The sequence below is a fragment of the Choloepus didactylus genome, chromosome 8 (assembly GCF_015220235.1).
Source record: "Choloepus didactylus isolate mChoDid1 chromosome 8, mChoDid1.pri, whole genome shotgun sequence".
Lineage (NCBI taxonomy): Eukaryota > Metazoa > Chordata > Mammalia > Pilosa > Megalonychidae > Choloepus > Choloepus didactylus.
In genome coordinates, this window is record NC_051314.1 from 101,998,036 (window position 1) to 102,025,404 (window position 27,369).

Consider the following 27,369-nt stretch of genomic DNA (forward strand, 5'->3'; position numbering starts at 1 on the left):
AGTCAGGGAGTGTAAGTCCTCCCACTTCGTTTTTCTTTTTTAGAGTGTCTTTAGCAATTCGAGGCATTTTCCCTTTCCAAATAAATTTGATAACTAGCTTTTCCAAGTCTGCAAAGCAGGTTGTTGGAATTTTGATTGGGATTGCATTGAATCTGTAGATGAGTTTGGGTAGAATTGACATCTTAATGACATTTAGTCTTCCTATCCATGAACATGGAATATTTTTCCATCTTTTAAGGTCCCCTTCTATTTCTTTTAGTAGAGTTATGTAGTTTTGTTTGTATAGGTCTTTTACATCTTTGGTTAAGTTTATTCCTAGGTACTTGATTTTTTTAGTTGCTATTGAAAATGGTATCTTTTTCTTGAGTGTCTCTTCAGTTTGTTCATTTCTAGCATATAGAAACATTACTGACTTATGTGCATTAACCTTGTATCCCGCTACTTTGCTAAATTTGTTTATTAGCTCCAGTAGCTGTATCGTCGATTTCTCAGGGTTTTCTAGATATAAGATCATATCATCTGCAAACAATGACAGTTTTACTTCTTCTTTTCCAATTTGGATGCCTTTTATTTCTTTGTCTTGCCGGATTGCCCTGGCTAGCACTTCCAGCACAATGTTGAATAACAGTGGTGACAGCGGGCATCCTTGTCTTGTTCCTGATCTTAGAGGGAAGGCTTTCAGTCTCTCACCATTGAGTACTATGCTGGCTGTGGGTTTTTCATATATGCTCTTTATCATGTTGAGGAAGTTTCCTTCAATTCCTACCTTTTGAAGTGTTTTTATCAAAAACGGATGTTGGATTTTGTCAAATGCTTCTTCAGCATCTATTGAGATGATCAATTGATTTTTCCCTTTTGACTTGTTAATGTGTTGTAATACATTGATTGATTTTCTTATGTTGAACCATCCTTGCATGCCTGGAATAAACCCCACTTGGTCATGGTGTATGAATTTTTTAATGTGTCTTTGGATTCGATTTGCAAGTATTTTGTTGAGGATTTTTGCATCTATATTCATTAGGGAGATTGGCCGGTAGTTTTCCTTTTTTGTAGCATCTTTGCCTGGTTTTGGTATTAGATTGATGTTAGCTTCATAAAATGAGTTAGGTAATGTTCCATTTTCTTCAATGTTTTGAAAGAGTTTGAGTAAGATTGGTGTCAGTTCTTTCTGGAAAGTTTGGTAGAATTCCCCTGTGAAGCCATCTGGCCCTGGGCATTTATTTGTGGGAAGATTTTTGATGGCTGATTGGATCTCTTTGCTTGTGATGGGTTGGTTGAGGTCTTCTATTTCTTCTCTGGTCAGTCTAGGTTGTTCATATGTTTCCAGGAAATTGTCCATTTCTTCTACATTATCCAGTTTGTTGCCATACAGTTGTTCATAGTATCCTCTTATAATTGTTTTAATTTCTTCAGGATCTGCAGTTATGTCACCTTTTTCATTCATTATTTTGTTTATATGGGTCTTCTCTCTTTTTGATTTTGTCAGTCTAGCTAGGGGCTTGTCAATCTTGTTGATCTTCTCAAAGAACCAACTTTTGGTGATATTTATCCTCTCTATTGTTTTTTTGTTCTCTATGTCATTTATTTCTGCTTTAATCCTTGTTATTTCTTTTCTTGTACTTGGTTTAGGATTGGTTTGCTGTTCATTTTCTAGCTTCTTCAGTTGATCCATTAATTCTTTGATTTTGGCTCTTTCTTCCTTTTTAATATATGCGTTTAGTGCTATAAATTTCCCCCTTAGCACTGCTTTTGCTGCATCCCATAGGTTTTGGTATGTTGTGTTCTCATTTTCATTCATCTCTAGATATTTAGCAATTTCTCTTGCTATTTCTTCTTTAACCCACTGATTGTTTAGGAGTGTGTTGTTTAACCTCCAGGTATTTGTGAATTTTCTAAGTCTCTGATGGTTATTGACTTCTAGTTGTATTCCATTGTGGTCAGAGAACGTGCTTTGAATAATTTCAATCTTTTTAAATTTATTGAGGCTTGTTTTATGTCCCAGCATATGATCTATTCTGGAGAAAGTTCCATGAGCACTAGAAAAGTATGTGTATCCTGGTGATTTGGGATGTAATGTCCTGTATATGTCTGTTAAATCTAATTCATTTATCAGATTGTTTAGGTTTTCAATTTCCTTATTGGTCTTCTGTCTGGTTGATCTATCTATAGGAGAGAGTGATGTGTTGAAGTCTCCCACAATTATTGTGGAAACATCAATTGCTTCCTTTAGTTTTGCCAGTGTTTCTCTCATGTATTTTGTGGCACCTTGGTTGGGTGCATAGACATTTACGATTGTTATTTCTTCTTGCTGAATTGCCCCTTTTATTAGTACGTAGTGGCCTTCTTTGTCTCTCAAAACATCCCTGCATTTGAAGTCTATTTTATCTGAGATTAATATTGCTACACCTGCTTTCTTTTGGCTGTAGCTTGCATGAAATATTTTTTTCCATCCTTTCACTTTCAGTTTCTTTGTGTCCCTGTGTCTAAGATGAGTCTCTTGTATGCAACATATTGATGGTTCATTTTTTTTGATCCATTCTGCGAATCTATATCTTTTAATTGGGGAGTTTAATCCATTTACATTCAACGTTACAACCGTGAAGGCATTTCTTGAATCAACCATCTTATCCTTTGGTTTATGTTTGTCATATTTTTCCCCTCTGTCTATTAATATCCATTATTGTACCCATACCGAATCTCTTTAGTACTGAACCTTTCTCCAAGTCTCTGTCCTTTCTTTGTTTCTCTGTCTGTAGGGCTCCCTTTAGTATCTTCAGTAGGGCAGGTCTCTTGTTAGCAAATTCTCTCAGCATTTGTTTGTCTGTGAAAAATTTAAGCTCTCCTTCAAATTTGAAGGGGAGCTTTGCTGGATAAAGTATTCTTGGCTCGAAATTTTTCTCACTCAGAATTTGAAATATATCGTGCCACTGCCTTCTTGCCTCCATGGTGGCTGCTGAGTAGTCACTACTTAGTCTTATGTTGTTTCCTTTGTATGTGGTGAATTGCTTTTCTCTTGCTGCTTTCAGAACTTGCTCCTTCTCTTCTGTGTTTGACAGTGTGATCAGTATATGTCTCGGAGTGGGTTTATTTGGATTTATTCTATTTGGGGTTTGCTGAGCATTTATGATTTGTGTATTTATGTTGTTTAGAAGATTTGGGAAGTTTTCCCTAACAATTTCTTTGAATACTCTTCCTAGACCTTTACCCTTTTCTTCCCCTTCTGGGACACCAATGAGTCTTATATTTGGACGTTTCATATTATCTATCATATCCCTGAGGTCCATTTCGATGTTTTCAATTTTTTTCCCCATTCTTTCTTTGATGCTTTCATTTTCCATTCTATCATCTTCGAGGTCACTGATTCGTTGTTCAACTTCCTCTAGTCTTGTACTATGAGTGTCCAGAATCTTTTTAATTTGGTCAACAGTGTCTTTAATTTCCATAAGATCATCCATTTTTTTATTTAGTCTTGCAATGTCTTCTTTATGCTCTTCTAGGGTCTTCTTGATTTCCTTTGTCTCCCGTACTATGGTCTCATTGTTCATCTTTAGTTCTTTGAGTAGCTGCTCTAGGTGCTGTGTCTGTTCTGATCTTTTGATTTGGGTGCTTGGGCTTGGGTTATCCATATCGTCTGGTTTTTTCATATGCTTTATAATTTTCTGTTGTTTTTGGCCTCGTGGCATTTGCTGAACTTGATAGGGTTCTTTTAGGGTTTGTAGACCTATTGAAGTCCTTATCTCTAATTTATCAGATCTACAGCTTCGTGGAGTACACTTTCTCTAACTAACCAGCAGGTGGCGTCCACGAGCCACCTGTTCTCCACAAGCCAGTTCTCCCCTGCTTAGCCTTTTTGGTGAGTGGGGGAATGAGTCTTGTGGGGTCCAATTGGTGTACCAAGCTTGCGTGTGTAGTTGGTGTTGCCTGCCCTGTATATGGGGCGTGTTTCTGGGCAGTCAGGGGGGGGGTGGCTCTAACAATCAAATCTCCCTGGTGATCCTAGAGTTTTAAGGCTGCTGCAATAGTCTAATCCTTCAGTTCAGTCCTGCCACAGTTTGTCTCTGCCACTGACCCACAAGTCCTTGGTATTGGTGTATGGCTCCTGAGACTTGCAAGTGGGCCCCTCTTCCAGGCTGTGCACCCCCTGGTCCTCTGTTGAGGGATGACTGTACTATGTCACAGGTGAGTGCCGTCCCCCCAGGGCAGTTCTGGGCTGCTGGGCTGTGTAGGGAGGCTCCCAGTCTGCTGAAATGATGGCTGAATGGGGCTTTGTTAATTCACACTGCTCTACCTTCCCAACTCTGGGACAATCAGCTGAGGTTGCAGGGAAGGCTAATGTCCACGCCCAGTTTTGTGGTGTGTGCCTGTTATCTGAAGCACTTCCGTCACACTGGGTTGTCTGGGGCAGTTCTGGGGTATGGGGCTGGCGATGGGCAGGAGTGTTTCCTGTCCACCAGGATGATGGCTGTGAGCGGACACCCCCCTTTTCTTGGGAAGTTGTGGTGTTTCATGAATTTTCTCAGCCACTGGATTATTGCGTTTTGTCTCAGAGTTCTCCTAGTTCTGCTCTTGACTTCACCTGCCCAAGTTGCAGGTCTTTGAAGCTTTCTGTATTGGGCTTCTTAGAGTAATTGTTTTAGAAAAAGAAAAAAGGATTAAAAAAAAAAAAAAAAGGGCCCTCCTCAGAGATCTAATGGGTTATTGAAATGCTAAGAGACAAAGCAACCAGGGCCATTAAGGAAAGGTCCACAGGGCAGAGAGATCAGCTTTTCTTCGGGATTTACATATGCGCCTCAGGGCCCGCCTGAGCTCTGCCCTTCCCTCTTCCACGCTCACCAGAACTCCAAAAATCCTCCGCTTTTATTTTGGAGTTTTTCGTGTTTTTTTTTCTATGCCTGTCTCCTCTCTGCTGGGCTGGCTGCTCTCAGATTCTCTGGTGTCTGGTCTCCATCTATCTATGGTTGGCGTTTGGATCAGCAGAATGAGTTTCTGATAAGGGCTGCCACTGCAGTTCTCCCTTCTCCTTCCTCGGAGCTGATAGCCCCTCCTCCCACGGGACTGAGCCTGGCAGGGAGGGGCGCGGGTCCCCTGGCCGCAAAAACTTACAGATTTCGCTGATCTCAGCAGTTCCACGTTTTCATGAGTGTTGTATGAAGTATGCCCAAAGTCAGATTGCTCTGTGGTGTCCAGTCCACGCAGTTCCTGGCTTTCTACCTCCTTTCCTGGAGGAGTAACTAAAACATACAGCTCACCAGTCTGCTATCTTGCCCCACCTCCCTATCATTACCTTTTATGCATTTACGTTTTAGAACCTGTAAGAAGTATAAAGTGGAGTTACATACTAAAAAATACAATACATTAGTGTTGGCATTTATAATTACTCTACTTGTATAGTTACCTTTACAGGCACTCTTTATTTCTTTATGCAGCTAAGACCATCTACTGTCCCATGTTCTTTCCTTTGAGTCTGCAGAACTCCTTTTAGTATTCTTGTAGGGCAAGTCTAGTGGTGACAGACTTCCTCAGCTTTCATCTAGCTGAGAACATCTTAATCTGCCCCTCATTTAAAAAAAAAATCAGTTTTATTGAGAGGTATTCATAAAACATACAGTCATCCACAGTGTACAGTCAGTTTGCAGTACCATTATATAGTTGTGCATGTATCACCACAATCAATGTTTGAACCTTTTCATTACCACACACACAAAAAGAATAAGAATAAAAATTAAAGTAAAAAAGAACACCCAAAACATCCCATACCTTGTATCCCTCCCTATCATTCATTTACTTTTTGTCCTCATTTTTTTACTCATCTGCCCGTAGGCTGGATAAAGGGAGTGTGAGCCAAAAGTTTTCACAATCACATGATCACACAGTGTAAGCTATATAGTTATACAGCTGTCTTCAATTATCAAGGCTATGAGGTTGCAGTTCAACAGTTTTGTTATTTCCTTCTAGCTATTCCTATACACTTAAAACTAAAAAGGGATATCTATATAATGCATAAAAATGACCTCTGGAATGACCTCTTGACTTTAATTTGTTTCATTTCTCTTTCCCCATTTGGTCCAAAAAGGGTTTCTCAATCCCCCGACGCCAGGACCAAGCTCATCCCCACTAGTCATATCCCACGTTGCCAGGGAAATTTACATCCCTGGGAGTCATGTCTCACACAGTTGGGAAGGCAGTGAGTTTACCTCCAAAAGTGGCTTAGAGAGAGAGAGAGGCCACCTCTGAGCACCAAAAGAGGTTCTCTGAGGGTGAGTTTTAGGCACAATTATAAAGAGGCTTAGCCTCTCCTTTGCAGTAATAAACTTCATAAGGGCAAGCCTCAAGATCGAGGGCTCAACCTTCATAATTGGTAGTCCCTGATGCTTGTGAGGGTATCTAATTCCCCAGGTGGGGAAGTTTAATATTTCCACATTTCCCCCCAGTACCTCAAGGGGGAATTTCCAAATACATTTTTATTCTGTGCCTAAATTACTCTAAGATGTATTGGAGTGTCACACTAACCTGTACAAACCAACCAGATTTCACTCCCTATTCAAACTTCCATGTAATTTTGGTGTTTGAATAAATTGACCGTACAAGTTAAGTATTTGTGCTACAAAAAATATAGAGTATCTCTTTCTTTGGTCTCACACAGAAGTTGAGGTTTTAAAACACCATCAATATCATCCTTTACCCTTTAGTCTGATTTACCTTGGTCCTAACCAAGTCCGTTTCATTCTTATCTCTAATTGAAATCTGATCTCCTTTTCAGCTTCTTTAACATTTGCTGTATGGGGTAATGCTGACATTCATAGCTGCCAGACTCTGGCTCTGAATCTCAGGTGTCACACAGATACCCAAAGTTCCAGGGACTGAACAGGTTATACATAAAGAGCTTAGTATTTCAGAATTTAGAAATAGCCATTACAACTCAGGAATAGATGTAACTGTGTAAGAGCTTACAATTAGGAACCTTTGCAATAAGCCTTCCCCTGATAACCTATGCTCTCAGATTCAATTAGTCCATTTTAGTGAGGCATTATATTGTTTTTCTTTTCATTTCTGGTTTATTTCACTCAACATATTGTCCTCAATGTCCATTCACTTCACAACTTCATTCCTTCTTGTAGCAGCTCAGTATTCCATTGTATGTACACACCACTGTTTGCCATTCTGTTCATCAGTCTATATACCCATAACCCACCTCCATCCACTGGGAATCATGAATACTGCCACCATAAATCCCATTGTCCCTCTTTTCAGTTTTTCCAAGTATATACCCAGTAACAGGGTTGCAGGACCATATGGCAAACCCATGCTTAGCTTCTTGTGGAACCACCATACTGCCCTCTAGATGGACTGCATCATCCTACTTCCCCACTGTCGGTGATTAAGTACATCCTTCTCTCCACATTTTCTCCAGCACTTGTTTCCCTATGTTGATTTTTATTTTTTATTTTTTAAATTCAATTTTATTGAGATATATTCACATACCATGCAGTCATACAAAGTGTACATTCAGTTGTTCACAGTACCATTCTATAATTGTGCATTCATCACTAAAATTAATTTTTGAACATTTTCATTACCACACACAAAAATAATAAGGATAAAAATTAAAGTGGAAAAGAACAATTAAAGTAAAAAAGAACACTGGGTGCCTTTTTTTTTTTTGCCCCCATTTTTCTACTCATCCATCCATACACTGGGCAAAGGGGACTGTGGTCCATTTGGCTTTCCTAATCACATTGCCACTCCTTATAAGCTACATTTCCTACAATCGTCTTCAAGATTCAAGGGTTCTGGGTTGTAGTTTGATAGTTTCAGGTATTTACTGCTAGGTATTCTAACTCATTAGAACCTAAAAAGGGTTGTCTATATTGTGCATTAGAGTGTCCACCAGAGTGACCTCTCGGCTCCTTTTGGAATCTCTCTGTCACTGAAGCTTATTTCATTTCCTTTCGCATCCCCCTTTTGGTCAAGAAAATGTTCTCCCATCCCACGATTGCCCGGTCTGGATTCCTCCCCAGGAGTCATATTCCATGTTGCCAGGGAGATTTACTCCCCTTGGGTGTCAGATCCCACTAGTGGGGAGGGCAGTGATTTCACCTGCCAAGTTGGCTTAGCTAGAGAGAGAGGGCCACATATCTGAGCAACAAAGAGGCATTCAGGAGGAGACTCTTAGGTACAATTATAGGCCTCTCCTTTGCAGTAACAGTCTTCCCAAGGGCAAGTCCTGTGATTATTTTTTTTCAGTTTTTATTGAGATTGTTCACATTCCATAAAATTATCCAAAGATCCAAAGTGTACAATCAGTTACCCATGGTACCTTCATACAGCTGTGCATCCATCACTGGAATTAAATTTTTTTTTCAATTTTAGAACATTTTCGTTACTCCATAAAATAAATAAAGACCAAAAAAAAAAAAAAAAAGGGAAACTTAAATCCTCCCATACCTCAAACCCCCCATCCCCCCATTATTGACTCATATAGTATTGGTATAGTACATTTGTTACTGTTGATGAAAAAATGTTAAAATGCTACTAACTGTAGTATATGGTTTGCAGTAGGTATACTTTTCTCCCTATATAGCCCTCTATTATTATTTTTTTAATCTTCATTTTATTGAGATATATTCACATACACGCAGTCATACAAAACAAATCGTACTTTCGATTGTTTACAGTACCATTACATAGTGGTACATTCATCACCCAAATCAATCCCTGACACCTTCATTAGCACACACACAAAAATAACAAGAATAATAATTAGAGTGAAAAAGAGCAATTGAAGTAAAAAAGAACACTGTAGCCCTCTATTATTAACTTCTAGTTGTCATACATTTGTTCTAGGTCATGAAAGAGATTTCTAATATTTGCATGGTTAATCGTGGACATTGCCAACCACAGGATTCACTGTTTTATGCATTCCCATCTTTTAACCTCTTAACTTTCCATCTGGTGACATACGTGACTTTGAGCTTCCCTTTCCACCACATTCACACACCATTCAGCACTGTTAGTTATTCTCACAAAGTGCTCCTATCACCCCTGTCCATTTTCAAACACTTAAGTTCAACCTAGTTGAACATTTTGCTCATAATAAGTAACCGCTCCCTATTCTTTAGCCTCATTCTATTTCCTGGTAACTTATATTTCATGTCTATGAGTTTACATATTATAATCAGTTCATATCAGTGAGACCCTGCAATATTTGTCCTCATGTTTTTGACTTATTTCACACTATATTGTGTCCTCAAGGTTTCTTCATCAACCCATTTTTTTTCTAAGACGGTTTTGTTCACACCCCATACATTCTGTCCTAAGTAAACAATCAGTGGTTCCCTGTATAGTTGTGTATTTATGTATCCACCACCCTCAGCACTGTCTATAGAAGGACATCTCAATCTCCATTTCTTCCACAAAGAAGGAGGAAGAGTTAAAGAAGGTAGAGAGACAAAAGAAAAAGAAAAAAGAAAGAGAAAACAAAACAAAACATGACAGTTAGGAAGCAACAAATGGAAAGATAGCATTAAATTAAAGTAGAATAAAGAGTCAGACAACATCACCAATGCCAAGAATCCCATACCTCTCCCTTATGTCCCACTCTTATATGCATTTAGCTTTGGTATATTGCCTTTGTTACATTAAAGGAAGCATAATAAATGTTTCTGTTAATTATAGTCTCTAGTTTACGTTGATTGTATTTTTCCCCGAATACCTCCCTGTTTTTAACACCCTGCAAGGTTGACATTCATTTGTTCTCCCTTGTGTAAAAACATATTTGTACATTTTATCACAATTGTTGTGCACTCTAGGTTTCACCGAGTTGTACAGTCTGTCTTTATCTTTCCTCTTTCCTTCTGCTGTCCCACATGTTCCTAACTTTCCTCTTTGAACCATACTCACAGTCATCTCTGTTTAGTGTACTTACGTTGCTGTGCTACCATCACCCAAGATTGTGTTCCAAACCTCTCTTCTGTCTTTTCCTGTCTTTCTGTAGTGCTCCCTTTAGTATTTCCTGTAACGCTGGTATCTTGTTCACAACCTCTGTCATTGTCTGTCAGAAAATATTTTAAACTCTCCATATTTGAAGGACAGTTTTACCAGAATATAGGATTCTTGGTTAGTGTTTTTTCTCTTTCAGTATCTTAAATATATCACACTCTTTCTTGCCTCCATGGTTTCTGCTGAGAAATCTGCACATGGTCTTATCAAGCTTCCTTTGTATGTGATGGATTGCTTTTCTCTTGCTGCTTTCAGGATTCTCTCTTTATCTTTGACGTTTGATAATCTGATTATTAAGTGTCTTGGAGTAGGCCTGTTCAGATCTATTCTGTTTGGGGTATGCTGCGCTTCTTGGATCTGTAATTTTATGCCTTTCATAAGAGATGGGAAATTTTCATTGATTATTTCCTCTGTTATTGCTTCTGCCCTTTTTCCCTTCTCTTCTCCTTCTGGGACACCCATGACATGTACATTCATGCATTTCATGTTGTCATTCAATTCCCTGAGATGTTACTCAGATTTTCCCATTCTTTTCCCTATCTGTTCTTTTGTGTGTAGGATTTCAGGTGTCTATTCTCCAGTTCCTGAGAGTTTTCTTCTGCTGTATGTTTATTTTTTAGATAATTTTATTCACACAGCATACATTTTCTCCTAAGTAAACAATCTGTGGTCCCCTGTATAATCACAAAGTTATACATTCACCACCAGTATCTATATGACGGCATTTCCATTTCTTACACAAAGAGAGGGGAAGAGGCAAAAAAAAAAAAAAAAAAAAAAATTGACAACTGATACTTCTTTTCCTTCTACAGTTCAGCATCTGCAGGGTCATTCTCCAGTGTATATCCTCCTCCAGTGTCTCAAGCAATTCAGAATTGTCCTTTGTTTCATTGACACTCTGGAGAGGAATTTTCAGTAGCTGTTTATGTCGCCATGTTGATGACATCAGTCTGCCCGTCCTTTTTAAAAGACAGTCTTGCTGGCTATAAAATTCTTGGTTGGCAGTTGTTTTCTTTAAGCACTTTAAATATTTTGTCCTCCTGCCTTCTTGCCTCCATGGTTTCTGATAAGAAACAAACACTTAGTCTTATCAGGGCTCACTTGTATGTAACATATTGCTTTTCTCTTGGAGTGTTCAGAACTCTCTCCTTGCTCTTTGGCATTTGACACTTTGACTTCTGTATATCTGGGCATGGATTTCTTTGAGTTATCTTGTTTGGAGTTAATTGAGTGTCTTGAAAGTGTATATTTTTGTTTTTCATTAAATTTCGGAAGTTCTGTTTCATTATTTTTTTGAATATTTTCTGCTGCTTTCTTTCTTCTTTCCTAGAACTTCCACTGTGCATATATTGTACATTTGTTGGCATCCCATAGGTCTCTTAGGTTCTGTTCACTTTTTTCAGTCTTTTTTCTTTCTGCTCTTCAGCCTGAATCATTTCAGTTGTCTTGTCTTTGGATTCACTGATTTTTTTCTGCCATTTGCAATATGCTGTTGAAACCCTTAGGGAATTTTTCATTTTAGTTATGTTGTTCTTCAACTTCAGTGTTTCTCTTTAGTTCATTTTAAAATTTCCGTCTCTTTATTGAGATTCTCATGTTGTTCATTTATCGTTTTCCTGGTATCCTTTAGCTCTTTCTCTGTGTTTTTTTTTATCTCCTTGAGCATATTGAGGGTCATTTTGTTAGTCTTTGTCCAAAATTTCCAAAGTCTAATAATTTTCATTGACGGCTTCTGAATTTTTATCTTGTTTCTTTGGATAGGCCATCATTTCCTGTTTCTTTATCTTAGAATCTTTTGTTGTACACTGTAAATATTAATATTTAAAGAGTTAATGATACTGAACAAATATGAGGTTCTCTGCCTGATGCGTGTAACAGCCAATCTGTGACACAGGGGTCTCAGAGTTTAGTGCTGTGTGTGAAGCAGAAGATCAGATGGCCTATTGGCCCAAAAATCTGTCTTCCCAAGTCTAAGGAGTTCAGGGTTTTTATGGATTCAAGCAAGGGGAGATGGAGTTGCGCCATTACAATATCCTGCATAAACAGGGCTGAGACGAGGCTACAATGACCATTACAATATCCAGTATAAACAGGGCTGAGACCAGGCTAGAGTGACCACTACAAAATATAAACAGGGCTGAGACTAGTTGAGTTTCAGTAATTTCAGGCATTAACTTTTGGCTATTCTACAATATAGAAAGCAAAAACATCTTTATGATGATTCAGTAATCATAATTGCTTGTTAATTCTTAATTCCTCAGTTTCATTAACTGTTAGGTTTTTCAGTTGAGAAGAGAGGAGACGAAAACTCTATCAAAAGGAGTTTAATTGTCCGGCTGTGCGCAGGTGGGCTGAAGCCTAAGAAAATGGTGACAGCCCCGAGCCAAGGGAATGGTAGGGCTTATAAAGGATGGTTGGTGGAAAGTTCTTTGTCCAGGGATGGGGATGCTGGCAGATTTAGGTTTACAGTCTTTCAATGGCTGCTTTTGGGAAAGGGGGTAGTTAGGGATTAGGGTTTGAGAGTGGGGGCTTGGGAGCAGGAAAGTTTAAAATTTTAAACGTTCAGGATTCCTTAGGGTGGCGGTGGTGGCTTACTGTGGACATGCAGGGTTCTTAGGGCGGGGGTAGGTGAGGGCCCAGGGCCTAAACTTACCATTAACTTTGGAATTTAGTCCTTGAATGGTCTGTTCATTAAGTTTATGTCCAGGTAGTGGCATTGCAGAGATTTCCTTGAGTGCCAGGAGCTAACAAAAACAAACCAAAGCAAAAACATCTTTCACAGTCTTTCAAAATTGGCTCTGTGTTGGTTGGTTCTCTCCCTCAGAGTTTTTTTTTTTCCTTTTCTTTTCTTTCTTTTTTTTTTTAAATTCAGTTTTATTGAGATATATTCACATACCATAAAATCATTCCCTTGTGTACAATCAGCTCTTCACAGTACCATCTTATAGTTGTGCGTTCATCATCCCAATCTATTTTTGAACATTTTCCTTACACCAGAAAGAATCAGAATCAGAGTAAAAAATAAAAATAAAAAAAGAATATCCAAACCACCACCCCCCCCCAACCCACCCTATTTTTTATTTAGGTTTTGTCCCTATCCTTCTACTCATCCATCCATACACTGGATAAAGGGAGTGAGAGCCACAGGGTTTTCACAATCGTGCTGTCACCCCTTGTAATCTACATTGTTATACAATCGTCTTCAGGAGTCACGGCTACTGAGTTGGAGTTTGGGAAAAAATAGGGTGGGTTGGGGGGGTGGTTTGGGTATTCTTTTTTTATTTTTATTTTTTACTCTAGTGCTCACGGAACTTTCTCCAGAATAGGTCATATGCTGGGACATAAAACAAGGCTCAATAAATTTAAAAAGATTGAAATTATTCAACCTCTAGCTATTCCAGTATATTAAAACCTAAGAAATGTTATCTGTACAGTGCGTAAGAATGTCCACCAGAGTGACCTCTCGACTCCATTTGAAATCTCTCAGCCACTGAAGCTTTATTTCGTTTCATTTTGCATCCTCTTTTTGGTCAAGAAGATGTTCTCAGTCCCACAATGCCAGGTCCAGATTCATCCCCATCTCCCTTAGAGTTTTACCCTCCTATCAAGAAGATCAGCCTGAGATGAAGGTGAAGTAGAGAGTCCTGTCCTGGGCTTGTGCTTGCTAGGCCTTAGGAATTTTCCCATTTATAGGAATCCCAGTGTTCCCTCTGTTCCCAGTGAAGCAGCCTTTCCCTCTCTCTTGGCTGCTTTATTGTATGTTTTAAAATCAGGTGATCCTTTATCTAAGGCCTTTTTGACTTAATTGTTTCTTTACACTATCTGCAAGCTGCTTCTGCCCCCAGGGCAGGTTATGCGAATGGAAGGAATAGATGAGTTCCCTGGTTCAGTCTTTCATGCTGCCACCCAATAGGGTGGCACTGACATGCAGGCACCCCAGTATGCACATAGGGGTTACACTTCACCCTCTGAAACAGGGCCAGGGACCCACAGTAGGAGCAGGTTGGCTCCATACTGCTGGGGAGGTGCTGAAGGAGGGGCCAACAAGGGTGCAGTAAGCTTCTCCTATCATTTTTTTTTTTTAAATTCAGTTTTATTGAGATATATTCACATATCATACAATCATTTGTGGTGTACAATCAACTATTCACAGTCCTATCATTTTTAAAGGTGCATTTTCTTGATTTGGTATGCACCCAGTTACTGTAACCCTTTAACTGTTTTATGGAGTTTTGAGGAAGATGGCTCTGGTGGTTTTGCTCTTTCAGCGATTCTGTGGGGGAATGGCACTCTGGAGTGTCTTATGCTGTAGTCTTGTTTGACTAGTGTATTCTTCAGCTTTAAGAAACTGGGACATAGTTTTACTTTGTTGCAACTGAATGTATTTTTTCTGAAGTAAAGGTCCTCCGGCCACAGTGGTCCAATTCAAGCTGAATCCTGTACCCTGGGAGTCTCTATCTCATCACCTGATCAGGAGGAGGAACAATATTTTAAAGATGCCAATTTTCACCAAATTAATTTTGAATCAAACATTTATTTCAATGGAAAGTATTTATAGATAAATGAATATGAATAGTGATTAATTAAAATATTGAAATTTATGCACAAACCTAGCTATTTATTGACAAGGATGCCCCCGTAAATCCAGGCTCTCAGAAGAAGGTAAATTCAACAAAATCTCTGTGTCATTGTCTGACTTTAGCTTCATTGAGAATTTACAGCTAAGACACTGAGCAAGGCTATAATATGTCCCAGGTACTTGACATTTGGAGAGCATTATGGTCACAGGAATGGGTGGCTTTGTGTTTTTGTTTTTTTTTTTTCCCATCAGAGGTCACTGTGGCCAAACTCAGGAATAGGTCAAAATAGAATATGTCTCGTGTGGTGAAATGTCCCAGGCAGCAGGTCAGAGCAGGAACTTCATCAACAAAGGCTCACTTGGGGATTGTCAGGTTTATAATATGGTAGAACAGCAGAGGGCAGCTTGGTGATGACAGCTCTCAATACCTGTCTGTGTCTTGAGACACACTGTTCCAATTTGGACTGGTTTCCCTCCACAGCTCATGCTCAGCTATTTGATATCATCTTGTTTTTCTATATTGGATCTGCTCTTTTCCCTAGCCCATGTTTTCCTGTTTACTTTTTGTCAAAAATACTATAAGCAAAATTAAAGCACAAATAAGCTGGGAAGAAATAATTGCGATCTATATGTCAAATCAAGGGTTGAGATTTAAAATTCATAAATAGCCCTTGAATTAATTAAGAATAAAACAAATATTCCAGTTACAGAGGCTAAAGGGAGCAAGGAATTTGTAGAAGAAAACAACTAACAAACATGAAAAAATTCAGCTTCCCTAGTAATAGAATAGATGTAGTTTAAAATATTAAGTTTCAAAGAAGTTATAATACCTGTCTTGGATATATAGAGACTTCTATACCCTGCTGCTGGGAGTGTAAATTGGTACACCCTTTCTGGAGAGCATTTTGATAATATATGTAAAAAAATTGTGGGAATGTTCGTACTCTTTTATTCAAGCATCCAACTTCTAGGCATTTACTCTAAGGACATTTTTCTTCAACTTGAAGTATTTTAGTAAACTTTATTTTGCTGTGGAGAGGTTCTCTTACTCAGACGTTTTTTATTTGGACAGTAATATATTCAGTAACAGCTGCTGATAACTATTCATTTTTTGGGCTTATCTTATGTAAAATATTCTTTGTAATTTCAGTCCTACAAGATTATCAATTTTGCACCCAGTTTACTTCGGATTATAGTCTCTGACCATGTGGAATTCCCAGTACGGCAGGCAGGTGAGTTGGCTTTTTCTCCTTTATAAATATATTTGTAGGTGAAAGTAGAATGAGAGTTTTATTTTAATTCTAAATACCTGATTTCTTGAAAAATAGAAAGCATGCGTGAAATATTTCTCATGGCTTAAAAGCTCACTTTCTTTTTTCCTTGAATTTAGGTATAGATTCTTAGCTCTCAAATCAGCCCTAGCTTTTTCTTTCTTCCTTTCCCTTCCACCCACCGGTTCCTTGTCTCTGTAACTTTTCCATTCTTTTTTAGCTTTCTCAATTTTAATAGCTTAATCTCCCTAATTTTCTATGCTTCCTGATAGCCTAGGCTTTGGGCCCATGCATTAGAACCATGAATTTTATATTTGTGAATTTGAGCTCCATTCATGCCTCAGATCATGAATGTAATGTATTGATTGAACTGATGTCCCTAACTAGGTGACTGGGAACCAGGACCTTTTGATTTAAACATGAGACTTAAATTTACATCTGTGGGACCATGTGTGTAGCTACATGATCTTGTGCATTTTTTTTTTTTTTTAATGTGCTCGTCATTAGGGCCCAGAAGGTTAAGAATGGAGAAAAGCCTTGCAGTTTTATGAGTCCTGAGAAAATAGTAATTACAAGATAAAGGGGTTAAAATGAGAGGGTAGGTAATTAAAAAAAACAACAATATATATTGAAAATACCTTATTTTATAAGTGATATATTCTCATTATAAATAATTTGGGCAATACAGATGAATACAAAGAGGTAAGGAAAAAAAATTACCCAACATTCATCACTCAGAAGTGACCATCATTAGCATTAGGTCTTTGCATTTGTTTAGGTAAAAGCATAGATGGACAGTTGTCTAGAAATGGCATCATACTCTACATGCTGATAAAAGTGTTTAATTTTATTCTTAGAATAAAAAAAAATAAGGAATCATTAAGCTTTCAGAAGATGTTTATAACTATATATGATTTCCTAAAAGATCCCTTCGTGATTAACATGAAGAGAAAAACTTATGTAAAAACATTCACGTTGGATTTTTTACTTTAATATGATTTATAAGACTTTTATATAAATTTTGTGAAACCATTACTCTCAGTTGTTTAATCTTCATTTTATAAAATAGGACTATTCTGAAACCTCATTTTGCTAAATGGAACCTATTTTGATAACCTACAATTTATAGGTTCATCATGAAGTTCCTATGAAGCTTTTTTAAAAAAATAGCATTTAAAAATATCTTTAAAAATCTGTTGAATTAATATTGCCTTCTTTATATGAAATTTAAACATTACAGTAACACAGAATTTATACGTTAGTTTGCTTTTAATCCCACCCCCAAAGATGGCTGCCATCAACTTTGGTGCATAGTTATCCAATTCTGTTTTTCCTGTAGTTACACCAGTTTTAAAAAAAAGCAAAAACAACAAAAATCTGTTAGTTATGCATATTATTTTACTATTCCTTTTTTTATTTAACGATTTACCTGTAGGGGTTGTTCCACTGTAGTGCAGATATAGATACTTCATCCTTTGGAAACACCAGCTCAGTATTTCTTTGTATGGAACTGCCATAGTTTATTTAAACAACTTCTTATTAATGGATGTTTCCCTGTGTTCTCTTTCATGGTTATTGTTGACAGAGGCAATGCTAAAAGGAGCATTGTTAGTCATGTATCTCTGGGTACTTGTGAGAATGTTTTCGTAGGATAAATTATTAGAAATGGAAATGTTAGGTCAATAGATATTAACAATATTAACATTTAGAATTTTAAATGTTATCATGTTATCACCCAATTGCCTTTGCTTACTTTTTCTGTCAGTGGGCATTAGAATGCTGTTTTCCATAACTTCACTCACTCTATAACTTTAGATCCTAATAACTTAGGAAATTAAGTTTTGATATAAACTGTAAACAGCACTTAAAGGCATGTTTTTTCTTCATAATAGTTGTGGATTTCAAATCTGTTTGCCACAAGACAGTGCTTATCTTGATCATTGATCATGGCATAATTTTTTAGGACAATTTTCTATCTTAGAGCAGCCATTTTTTATTCATCCTAGAGTCTGAAATACATTATATATAAAATTCTACATTTTAACTATTCTTAATTTAGGTGCCATTTATCAATTTTCTGTACTACTTAATCTGCTATTAAAATATAAGGACATCTAAGACATCTATGGTAAAACTCAAGACAGTTTATCATTTTAGCATGACATTTAGAAAAAGGATGTGATCCTTAATAAATGAAAAAGATGTCAATATTAAATGGAAAGACATATCTCTGTACAATATTCTGGCCTTGATTAATGGGCAATTATAAAACTGTTTTGCTATAGTTAAGCAGGCTCGTTAGTGAATGTCCTTTCTTTCCTTACTGTAAATTTTTGAGAAATAGGAAAAATTTTTTTTAATGTTTCCAAGCCAAGCAAAATAAATTTGAATGTTTGCTCTACTGCTTACTTAATCATAATAGCATTATTAATATTATCATCTAATGTGCAGAGAAAGGACCCCAACTTGAATTTAAGATAGTTATAATTAGTAAGCTCACAAACCACTTTTGTTTTCAGTTTTTTATTCCTTATCTCTGCAGAGGAGATCTTTTATTAAAATCCTTGAAATATATATATATATATAAATTTAGATTCAGAAATGTTTTTCTTTCATACATTTTGGAGTTGCTGTAAGAAGAGTAGCTTGGATTTAAAAGTGGTAGTATTAGCGATATTATATTAGATCTGGAAAAGTCGTAGGTGGTGACAGAAGTGAGACTATCACTTTAAAAATAGCATGTTCTCTATTTTCCATTAGTTGCCTGCTTTTTGTTCTTTTCTTTTCTTTTTTTTTAATATATTTCCAAAAGATGCATAGAAAGGATGTAAAAATTCAGTCTATGGTCAAGAGTTATTTATTCAAAGGTTTTTTATTTCATTAAGATTAATCTAAGTATTCTAGAATGCAGAACTTAATTAGAAAGATGCCTCTGATTAGTCCAGAAGCACTTCAAGAAGCTTGTTTTGAAAATTCATGTGTTTTATTTGTAGAAGTTCCTCAGGCTCATATGCAGAATAGATTTAACCTGATTTTAAATGTAATTTACATACTTTGTTATTTGTTTCCTAGCCTTTAGCAGATTGAAGTGAGAAATAAATAAGGGAGGGAGGAGTTACCAGACTAAAAGGAGAAATGGAGAAACTTAGAAACAACAACGTAGAAAGCATGGCATTCTGGGCCGCTGAGATTAGTAGCACCTGTCTGCCTTAAGGTTATGGAACTCAGTTGACCCACTTGTGGCCCTGGGTCCAGAATGTAGAGCTTAAGTGATTCATTTTCCTTGAGAAAGAAGTGTGGGTGTATTTTAGAAAGTTAATTTCAAACTTAAGAATGGTAAGTGGATTTTCTAAGGAAACAAAGTTTAAAACAGTTCATTTCTTTACCAGTTGGATTAAGACAATATTAAAATTTTGTTCCTTAGCTCTGGCAAGTGGCTACTTAGATACTTGAATTAAATGATTCAAGGGAAGTTTTTAGATTATTGATATAATTTCAATTATCTTTGTTTTTTCCTTCAGTATCCTTAGTAATAAATAATTACCTATAAGAGTAATTGATACCCATGTTTTGAATTATTACACTAGGCTCAATTTTATTTTAACTAATTGCTGATTTACTAAGATGTACAAATTAATCAATGTGCATTTTATGTAGGCTGTTTTGCATGGTACCTCATAATAAAATATTTCTTAGTTATAAAATTAATAGTTATTTAGTCATTAAACATAAGTCTATGGTTTTACCATGTCAGCTTTTTTTTTTTTTTGCTGTCTGAAGATTGCTTTTCTATATTTTCAAAATTAGTTCTATAGAGATTTCAATGATTTTATGTAGGATATATGTGATTTTTCTTTTTGCAATGATTAGTCCTATAAAATCATGTGGAACTCCTGACATGTTGGCCCATATCCTTAGATCATTCATTTTTTTTACAGTGTAAAAATTTTTTGTATATCTACTCTGTGCCAGTCATTTATATATCAGTTCTTGGGTACAGGATGGTACTTAGTCCAGAGCTTGGTGGTCTAAATGAAAAATATATATATAAAAAACTCAAACTAATGTAAACACAAAAACTCCCAAATAATTTTGTTTTTATCCAAATTGAAGTCTTAGGTGGAGTAATCTTTTTCAAATCTTTGGTGAATCAAAAATCATGAAAGCGGAACTTACATGATGTCAAGTTCATAATTTCATTAAATTTCTATTCTAGTACTATAGCCAATTTAAAACATGTTGATTTGTCTGTGGTGTAATGTTTTTTTTTTACCAGCTGGTTTAGTTTTATGTTAAAGGAGGGTTGAAGTGGCTTTTGAGGTTAGACAGAAAGGGAGAGGGGAGGTTTAAGGGAAGAAAGTAATGATGCTTCACAGATCTCATCTCTTTATTCTTATATACCATAATATAACATTCTTAGTATTGTATTGTAAGACTTGTATTCTGTGTTCAGCTGCATGGCAGGAAGCTTCACATTTCACTCTCAGAAATCCTGTAGTAGTATATCATCTTGTTTCTTTCAGAAACCTTTTGTTAAAAGTTGAAGTTGAGAATCATTAAAAAGAATAGGAACAAAATCATCGATTTTGTATTTTGATAGCAATAAACAGATAAAAATTTTTCCTGAAGTTTTCCAAATATATTTGAAGACTGATGTCCTTCTCCCTATTATTATATTTACCAGTAGTAAATATTTCAAAAAGGTCAAATGGAAATTACCAATTCCTTAAAAACCATGTATAATAGATACCTCAATGTGGTAATGCTGAGTAATAGCAGGCAAGAGAAAGTAAGCAAAAAAAGCAATCTACATGAAAGAAAGTAGAATTTTACCTATTGTTATCGCTGTATTAGGCATTATGAAAACTCTGACCCTTCTGAACTCAAAGTACATTTGGTAAGGTCTCATTTAGATCACCTAGTATTTAATCTACGGCTGTATAATTGATTTCTAACTCATTTTTCTGTCCTTTGAAGTCTGGAGTTTGATTTGATGAAATGCTTTCTACTTAGACTTCCTTTATTAGGTAAAGAAAAACCTTTATGTTCTTCTCCATTTTCCCTGCTTGGCTATTTATAATCATAAGATTTCCCATCTTTTGCTGTGTTTCATGTTTAACATTAGAAGAGTTTGCCTCTCCTGTTCTGTAAAGCTGAATAAAAGTCATTCTTTCAACACTGCTATATTAGTGTTTTTTTCTCTAACTTAGCTGCCATTTATCTGAAGAACATGGTGACGCAGTACTGGCCAGACCGAGAACCTCCACCAGGAGAAGCAGTATTTCCATTCAACATTCATGAAAATGATCGCCAGCAGATACGTGATAACATTGTGGAAGGAATAATTCGATCTCCAGATTTAGTAAGGTACATTTATACTATCTAGATGATTAGTAGTGAGCACAGAATATTTGGAGGTGGTGGATCTCATTGGCCTTAAGTTAGTTTTTTTAAAGAAAATAATGAAGATGGTTTTTTTTTTTTTTAATTTTATTTTGAAATAAATTCAGAGTTATAGGAACAGTTGCAAAAACAATACAAACCCCATATGCAGAACTCCAGCATACCCTGACCCCCCTCCCCTGATATCCCGATCCACCAACTTTAACATCCTGTCACACCAGCATTTCTTTCTTTCCCTTCCTCCCTTCCTCCCTCCCTATCTATCATCCATCATCTATTGCTCTGTCTTCTGAACATATGAGAGCTAGCTGCACACATCCTTGAACAAACACTATAATTCACATATACAATTCCCAAGAACATGAACATTCTTTTATGCAGTCCCATTAAGCACAGCTAAGAAGTTCAAGAAATTCAACATTGATCCAAAGCTTACATTCTTTATGTCCTTTTTTTTTTTTTTTTTTTCTCTTATGTCTCAGCTGTGTCCTTTTGAGCCTCTTCTCCTCCATCCTCAGATCCCATCCAGGATCATCCTTGACATTCAGTTGTCATCTATTTAGACTGTCTTTTTTTTTTTTTTTTTTTTCAATTGTGGAAACATATATACAGCCTGAATATTCCCATTCTATCCCCTCCCTAGCATTCCATTAGTGGGATTAATCACATTTAGAATGTTGTAATGCTATCTCTTTCCCACCATCCATTACTAGAAATTTCCTTTCACCTCAAACAGCAACCCTACACTCATTTCTTAACTCTCATTGCCCCTTCCCCCACTTCTCATAACCCATACTCTACTTTCATCTCTGTGGTCATATTCTCTGATAATTTCTTTGTGTTTACTGTGGGGCTTAAATTTAACCTCTTAAATCCATAACAATCTTGGTTTTCTTTGATACCAACTTAACTTCAATAGGACACATAAACTATGTTCCTATACTCCTCTATTCCCTCACCTTTGTATAGTTCTTGTCAAAAATTACATATTTTACATTGAGTCCAAAACCACTGATTTTTCATTAGAGTTTGTATATTTTATGTCATTTAGGAAGTAAATAGTAGAGTTACAAATCAAAAATTATTGACTTTTATTTGTATTCCATTGTGGTCAGAGAATGTGCTTTGAATATATTCAGTTGTTTTTTGTTTTTTTTTTTTAAATTTATTGAGGTTTGTTTTATGTCCCACCATGTTAGTCCATTCTGGAGAAAGATCCATGATCACTAGAGAAAAATGTGTGTCCTGGTGATTTGGGATGTAAGGTTCTATATATGTCTGTTAAATTTCCCTGTCTCTCTCTCTCCTTTCTTTGTTTCTCTGTCAGTAGGGCTCCCTTTAGTATCTGAAGTGGGGCAGGTCTTTTATTGGCAAAATCTCTCAGCATTTGTTTGTCTGTGAAAAATTTAAGCTCTCCCTCAAATTTGAAGGAGAGTTTTGCTGGATAAAGTATTCTTGGTTGGAAATTTTTCTCTCTCAGAATTTTAAATATGTCATGCCACTGCCTTCTCGCTTCCATGGTGGCCGCTGAGTAGTCACTACTTAGTCTTATGTTATTTCCTTTCTGTGTGGTGAATTGCTTTTCTCTTGCTGCTTTCAGAACTTGCTCTTTCTTTTCAGTAGTTGACAGTCTGATCAGAATATGTCTTGGAGTGGGTTTATTTGGATTTATTCTATTTGGAGTTTGCTGGGCATTTATGCTTTGTGTATTTACATTGTGTAGAAGGTTTGGGAAGTTTTCGCCAACAATTTCTTTGAATACTCTTTCTAGACCTTTATCCTTCTCTTCCCCTTCTGGGACACCAATGAATCTTACATTTGGATGTTTTATTTTATCTATCGTATCCCTGAGATCCATTTCAATTTTTTCTATTGTTTTCTCCATTCTTTCTTTTGTTCTTTCATTTTCTGTTCTGTGGTCCTCTAGGACACTGAGTTGTTGTTCAACTTCCTCTAATCTTGTATTATGAGTATCCAGAGTCTTTTTAATTTGGCCAACAGCTTCTTTTTTTCCCATAAGATCTTCTGTTTTTTTTTATTTACTCTTGCAATTTCTTCTTTATGCTCTTCTAGAGTCTTCTTTATGTCCTTTATATCCTGTGCCATGTTCTTCTTCGCATCCTTTATATCCTGTGCTATGCTCTCGTTCTTTGATTGTAGTCCTTTGATTAATTGCGCCAAGTACTGTGTCTCTTCTGATATTTTGATTTGGCTGTTTGTGATTGGGTTCTCCATATTGTCTGGTTTTATCATATGCTTTAAGATTTTCTGTTGTTTTTGGCCTCTTGGCATTTGCTTTGCTTGATAGGGTTCTTTCAAGTTGTAAAAAATACAACTTGTGGAGCGTGTGTCTGGGTGATTAGGAGGCAGGGCAGCTTTAATAATCAAACCTCCCAGGTGTTCTTGGAGATTCAAGGCTGTTGCAAGAGTCTAAGCCTTCCTTTCAGTTTTGCTCCAGATTTTCTCTGCCGCTGACCGGCATTGACGTAGCGTCCCTGGGTTTTCTGAGTGGGCCTCTCCCTCAGCTGTGACCTTCCAGGACCTCTGCTGAGAGAAGGCTGTGCTACGTCACAAGTGCACGCTGTCCCTCAAGGGAAGCCCTGGGCCGCCGGACTGTGCAGGGTCGCTCCCAGCCTGATGCAAAGATGGCTGAATGGGGCGTCTCAACACACCCCCCCCCTCTTTTTGCACAGCTCTGCCTTCCCAGCTCTGGGGCAACTAGCTGTTTAAGCACCTAAGGCCGCTGTCCATGGCTAATATTGTGGTGTGTGCGTGGTGCCGTGGGATACACTCCCTGTCACATTGGGTTTCCTGGTGCAGCTCTGGGCTGTGGGTATGGCCCCAGGCAGGAGTGCCTCAAGCCCTCCAGGGAGCCAGCTGCAAGCGGCGCGGTTTCTCTCTCCTTTTGGCTCTCGCCTCTGCCCCCCTGGCCCTGAGGGAATCAGGAGCGGTCTATCCTTCATGCCAGACACCAAGAGGTTGGCACAGCCCACTCCTGCTGTTCTTCACTGCGCAGTTCTCACCATCGTAACTGCAGCCGCTCCTGGGTTTTTTTGTTTGTTTGTTTTTTAAAAAGAACTAGTCCGTCTCCAAACGCCAACCCCCAGTTTCCCCACACTGCAGCGCGGCCATGGAGCTTACAGCTGGCTTACTTACTCATTTCAGAATGCAGACTCCTGATTTCACCAAGTGCACGGTCCCTGTGGTTTTAGCAGACTTTGTCCAGCTGGTGCATCGCTGAAACTGGTGTTCTGGGTCACTTTCTGGTTTTTATCTAGTATTTTTCACAGAGGTGTTCTTTTACCCTTTCTCACCTAGCCGCCATCATAGGTTCTCCTAAAGATGGATTTTTAATACTGTTTTACTTATTTTGTCTTTTGAGTTTGTAATTCTTTGCCTCACAATATTTTGGACAAAATTTTGTATCCTAAGTTGCCACCGAAGAGTTAAGGCAGAAATCATTGTTACCCAGTTATGTAAATCACCTGTGTGTTTAGTAATGCTCTCTTGACTTTTACTGTTTTTCTTTTCTCAGGGAGATTGACTTCTGGGAATTTTAATCTACCACTTTTCTTAACCCCTTCCCTATATTTTTATTCATTTTCATGAACTGAGTATGTTTTCCTTTGGAGAAGACAGGGTAGAGTAAATGAATTATCTACAGTTTCTCAAATTCATAGATACTGTCCAGCAGCACTGTCGATTAGAACTTTCTGCAATTTAAAATTTTATTTAATGTTGCTTAGTTTTAAGTGCACATGTGTGGCTTGTGGCTGTCTTTTGGACAGTGCATCTGTAGAGTTATAAAAATTTCACAATTTTAAAATAGAAAAAAAATTTTCCATCTGAGCTATAGTAATTAGGTTTCTGTTGAAAAGGTATTGGGAAATAAATGAACTGGAGGTAGGAGAATGAAATTGTTTAATGTCAAGAGATTTGAGTGTCTAATAGACATTATGACATAGGAGTAGTAAAGGAGGGACATGTGAGGGAAATGGTAATAGGAAGGAGAAGAAACATTGAACTCCTCTTTGTACAGCTGTTTTGTTAGGTAAGAGGAGAAAAGCAGGTGTGCTGATTAAAGAAAATCACCACTCTCAAGCAGTTGCCCAAATGCTAATTGTGGCAGTGGTATCTTTATAGTGCCATCATGTATCTATTTCTTGTCAAAATATTTCCATTTTCAGATCTCCTTGAATCTTCCAATGATTCTACACACTAATCCATTAAAAAATTATTACTTTTGTCAGCAGGAGTCTCCTTTCAAAGCCATCCTTTGCTTGGCTTGGAATGAGAAAGGTTGGCAGGGTGTTCCTGTAGATGAAATTTTTTAAAATGAAGAATTTCAGTTGTATTGACCTACTTGTTGTTTAAAGGAACCGCTGCTGGTGACACAAGAGGAGATCTTTACCTTTATTATGAAGCAATTCTTTGTGGCTTTGTTTCTTTTATGTCCTTAAGGTGTAACTGTAATCACTCTTGGAGAAATATTTTTTTTTCCTATTCCCCAAGTTCAGAGAGTATTGCGAAGGATAGAGAAGGCATTCTTTTGTCTATTTTTAATTTTACCAGTTTCAGTGAATCCACATTATTGGTTGTTCAATCTGACAGACCTTTTTTTTTCTTTTTGGCAGTATGGAATCCTAATTTAACCAGATTCAGGGTTTTTAAAAAACTTTTTTTAAATTTTTTATTTTTTCCTGTGGCTTCTATCTGTTGTCTGTTATCCTTTCCTTTCAATCTGCGGAACTGTCTTTAGCATTTCTTGTAGGGCTGTTCTAGTGGTTTCAGACTCCCTCAGTTTTTGTTAATCTGGGAATGTCTTAATTTTTCCTTCATTTTTGAAAGACAGTTTTGCCTGATATAGAATTCTTGGTTGGCAGTTTTTTCCTTTCATTTCTTAAAATATGCATCCCACTGCCTTCTTGCCTCCATGGTTTCCTATGAGAAGTTGGCGCTTAATTTTATTGAGGCCCCCTTATATGTGACACATTGCTTCCCTATTGCTTCTTTCAGAATTCTGTCTTTATCTTTGGCATTTGACAGTTTGATTATAATATGTTGTGTGATGGGTATATTTGGGTTTATCCTGTTTGGAGTTCATTGGAGTGTCTTGCATATGTGTATTCATGTCTTTTGTTAAATCTGGAAAGTTTTTAGCTATTATTTCTTCAAATATTCTCTCTCCCCATTTCTCTATTTTTTTCTCTTTTGGGATTTCCACAATGCATATATTGGGAAGCTTGATTGTGTCCCAGAGGTTCCTCAGGGTCTGTTTATTTTTCTTCATTTCTTGCTCCTTCTGTGCCTCAGACTGAATGATTTCATGTGTCTTTTCTCTGTGTTCACTGATTCTTTCTTTTGCCCACTCCAATCTGTTGTTGAACCCCTCTAGAGAAATTTTAATTTCTGTTACTATGATTCAGTTCTGTTTGGCTCCTTTTCTTAATTTCCATCTCTGTATTGATATTCTCTTTGTGTTCATCTGTTGTTTTCCTGATTTCCTTTAGTTCTTTATCCATGTTTTCCTTTAGCTCTTTGAGCATATTTAGGAATTTTTTTTTTTTGCAGTCTTTGTCTGGTATGCCTCAGGTCTGGTCCTCCTCACTGATGGTTTCTAATGGTTTAATTTACTCATTTGCCTGGGTCATCACTCCTTGTTTCTTTGTGGATTTTATCTTTTTTTGAAACTTGGGTATTTTGATATTTTAACATGTTATTTCTGAAATTTAGGCTCTGGGGCATCTGTTCCTTATGCTTGTATCCATTTAGTGTTATGACAGAGCTTTCCTTGAATGCCAAGAGCTAACAGAAAACCAAAAAAAAAAAAAAAAAGGAAAAATGCTCTCCTTCAGGGTTTAGCCATACAGTGAAGTTTAGAGAAGAGCTCCAGGCCAGAATATTAGGAGCTATCCTGATTCTTTCTGCATATGTGCCCCTGGGAATTCCCCTGTTTACATGAGTATGAATGTCTCCTCTTCCTGAGGAGACAGTTTCCCTATGGTTCCTGCCACTGCACTATATTAATAGTCAACAGTCCCTTGCCCCAGGCATCCACTTGACTGCTCTCCATAGCATTCTGTAGGCAAACTGAATTGCTTTCCTATATGCAGGGCA

The 27,369-nt window shown here is 37.2% G+C and overlaps 1 protein-coding gene across 2 annotated transcripts in view; it reads left to right on the forward strand.

The window, feature by feature from the left end:
- The window catches only part of IPO8 (importin 8), a 143,312-nt gene that overhangs the window by 10,145 nt on the left and 105,798 nt on the right, over window positions 1-27,369 (forward strand). For both annotated transcript variants that reach the window (XM_037846193.1, XM_037846194.1), the window contains exons 2-3: window positions 15,729-15,810; window positions 21,060-21,216. In XM_037846193.1, the coding sequence (XP_037702121.1) occupies window positions 15,729-15,810; window positions 21,060-21,216 (239 nt within the window). The remainder of the gene's footprint in view (window positions 1-15,728; window positions 15,811-21,059; window positions 21,217-27,369) is intronic.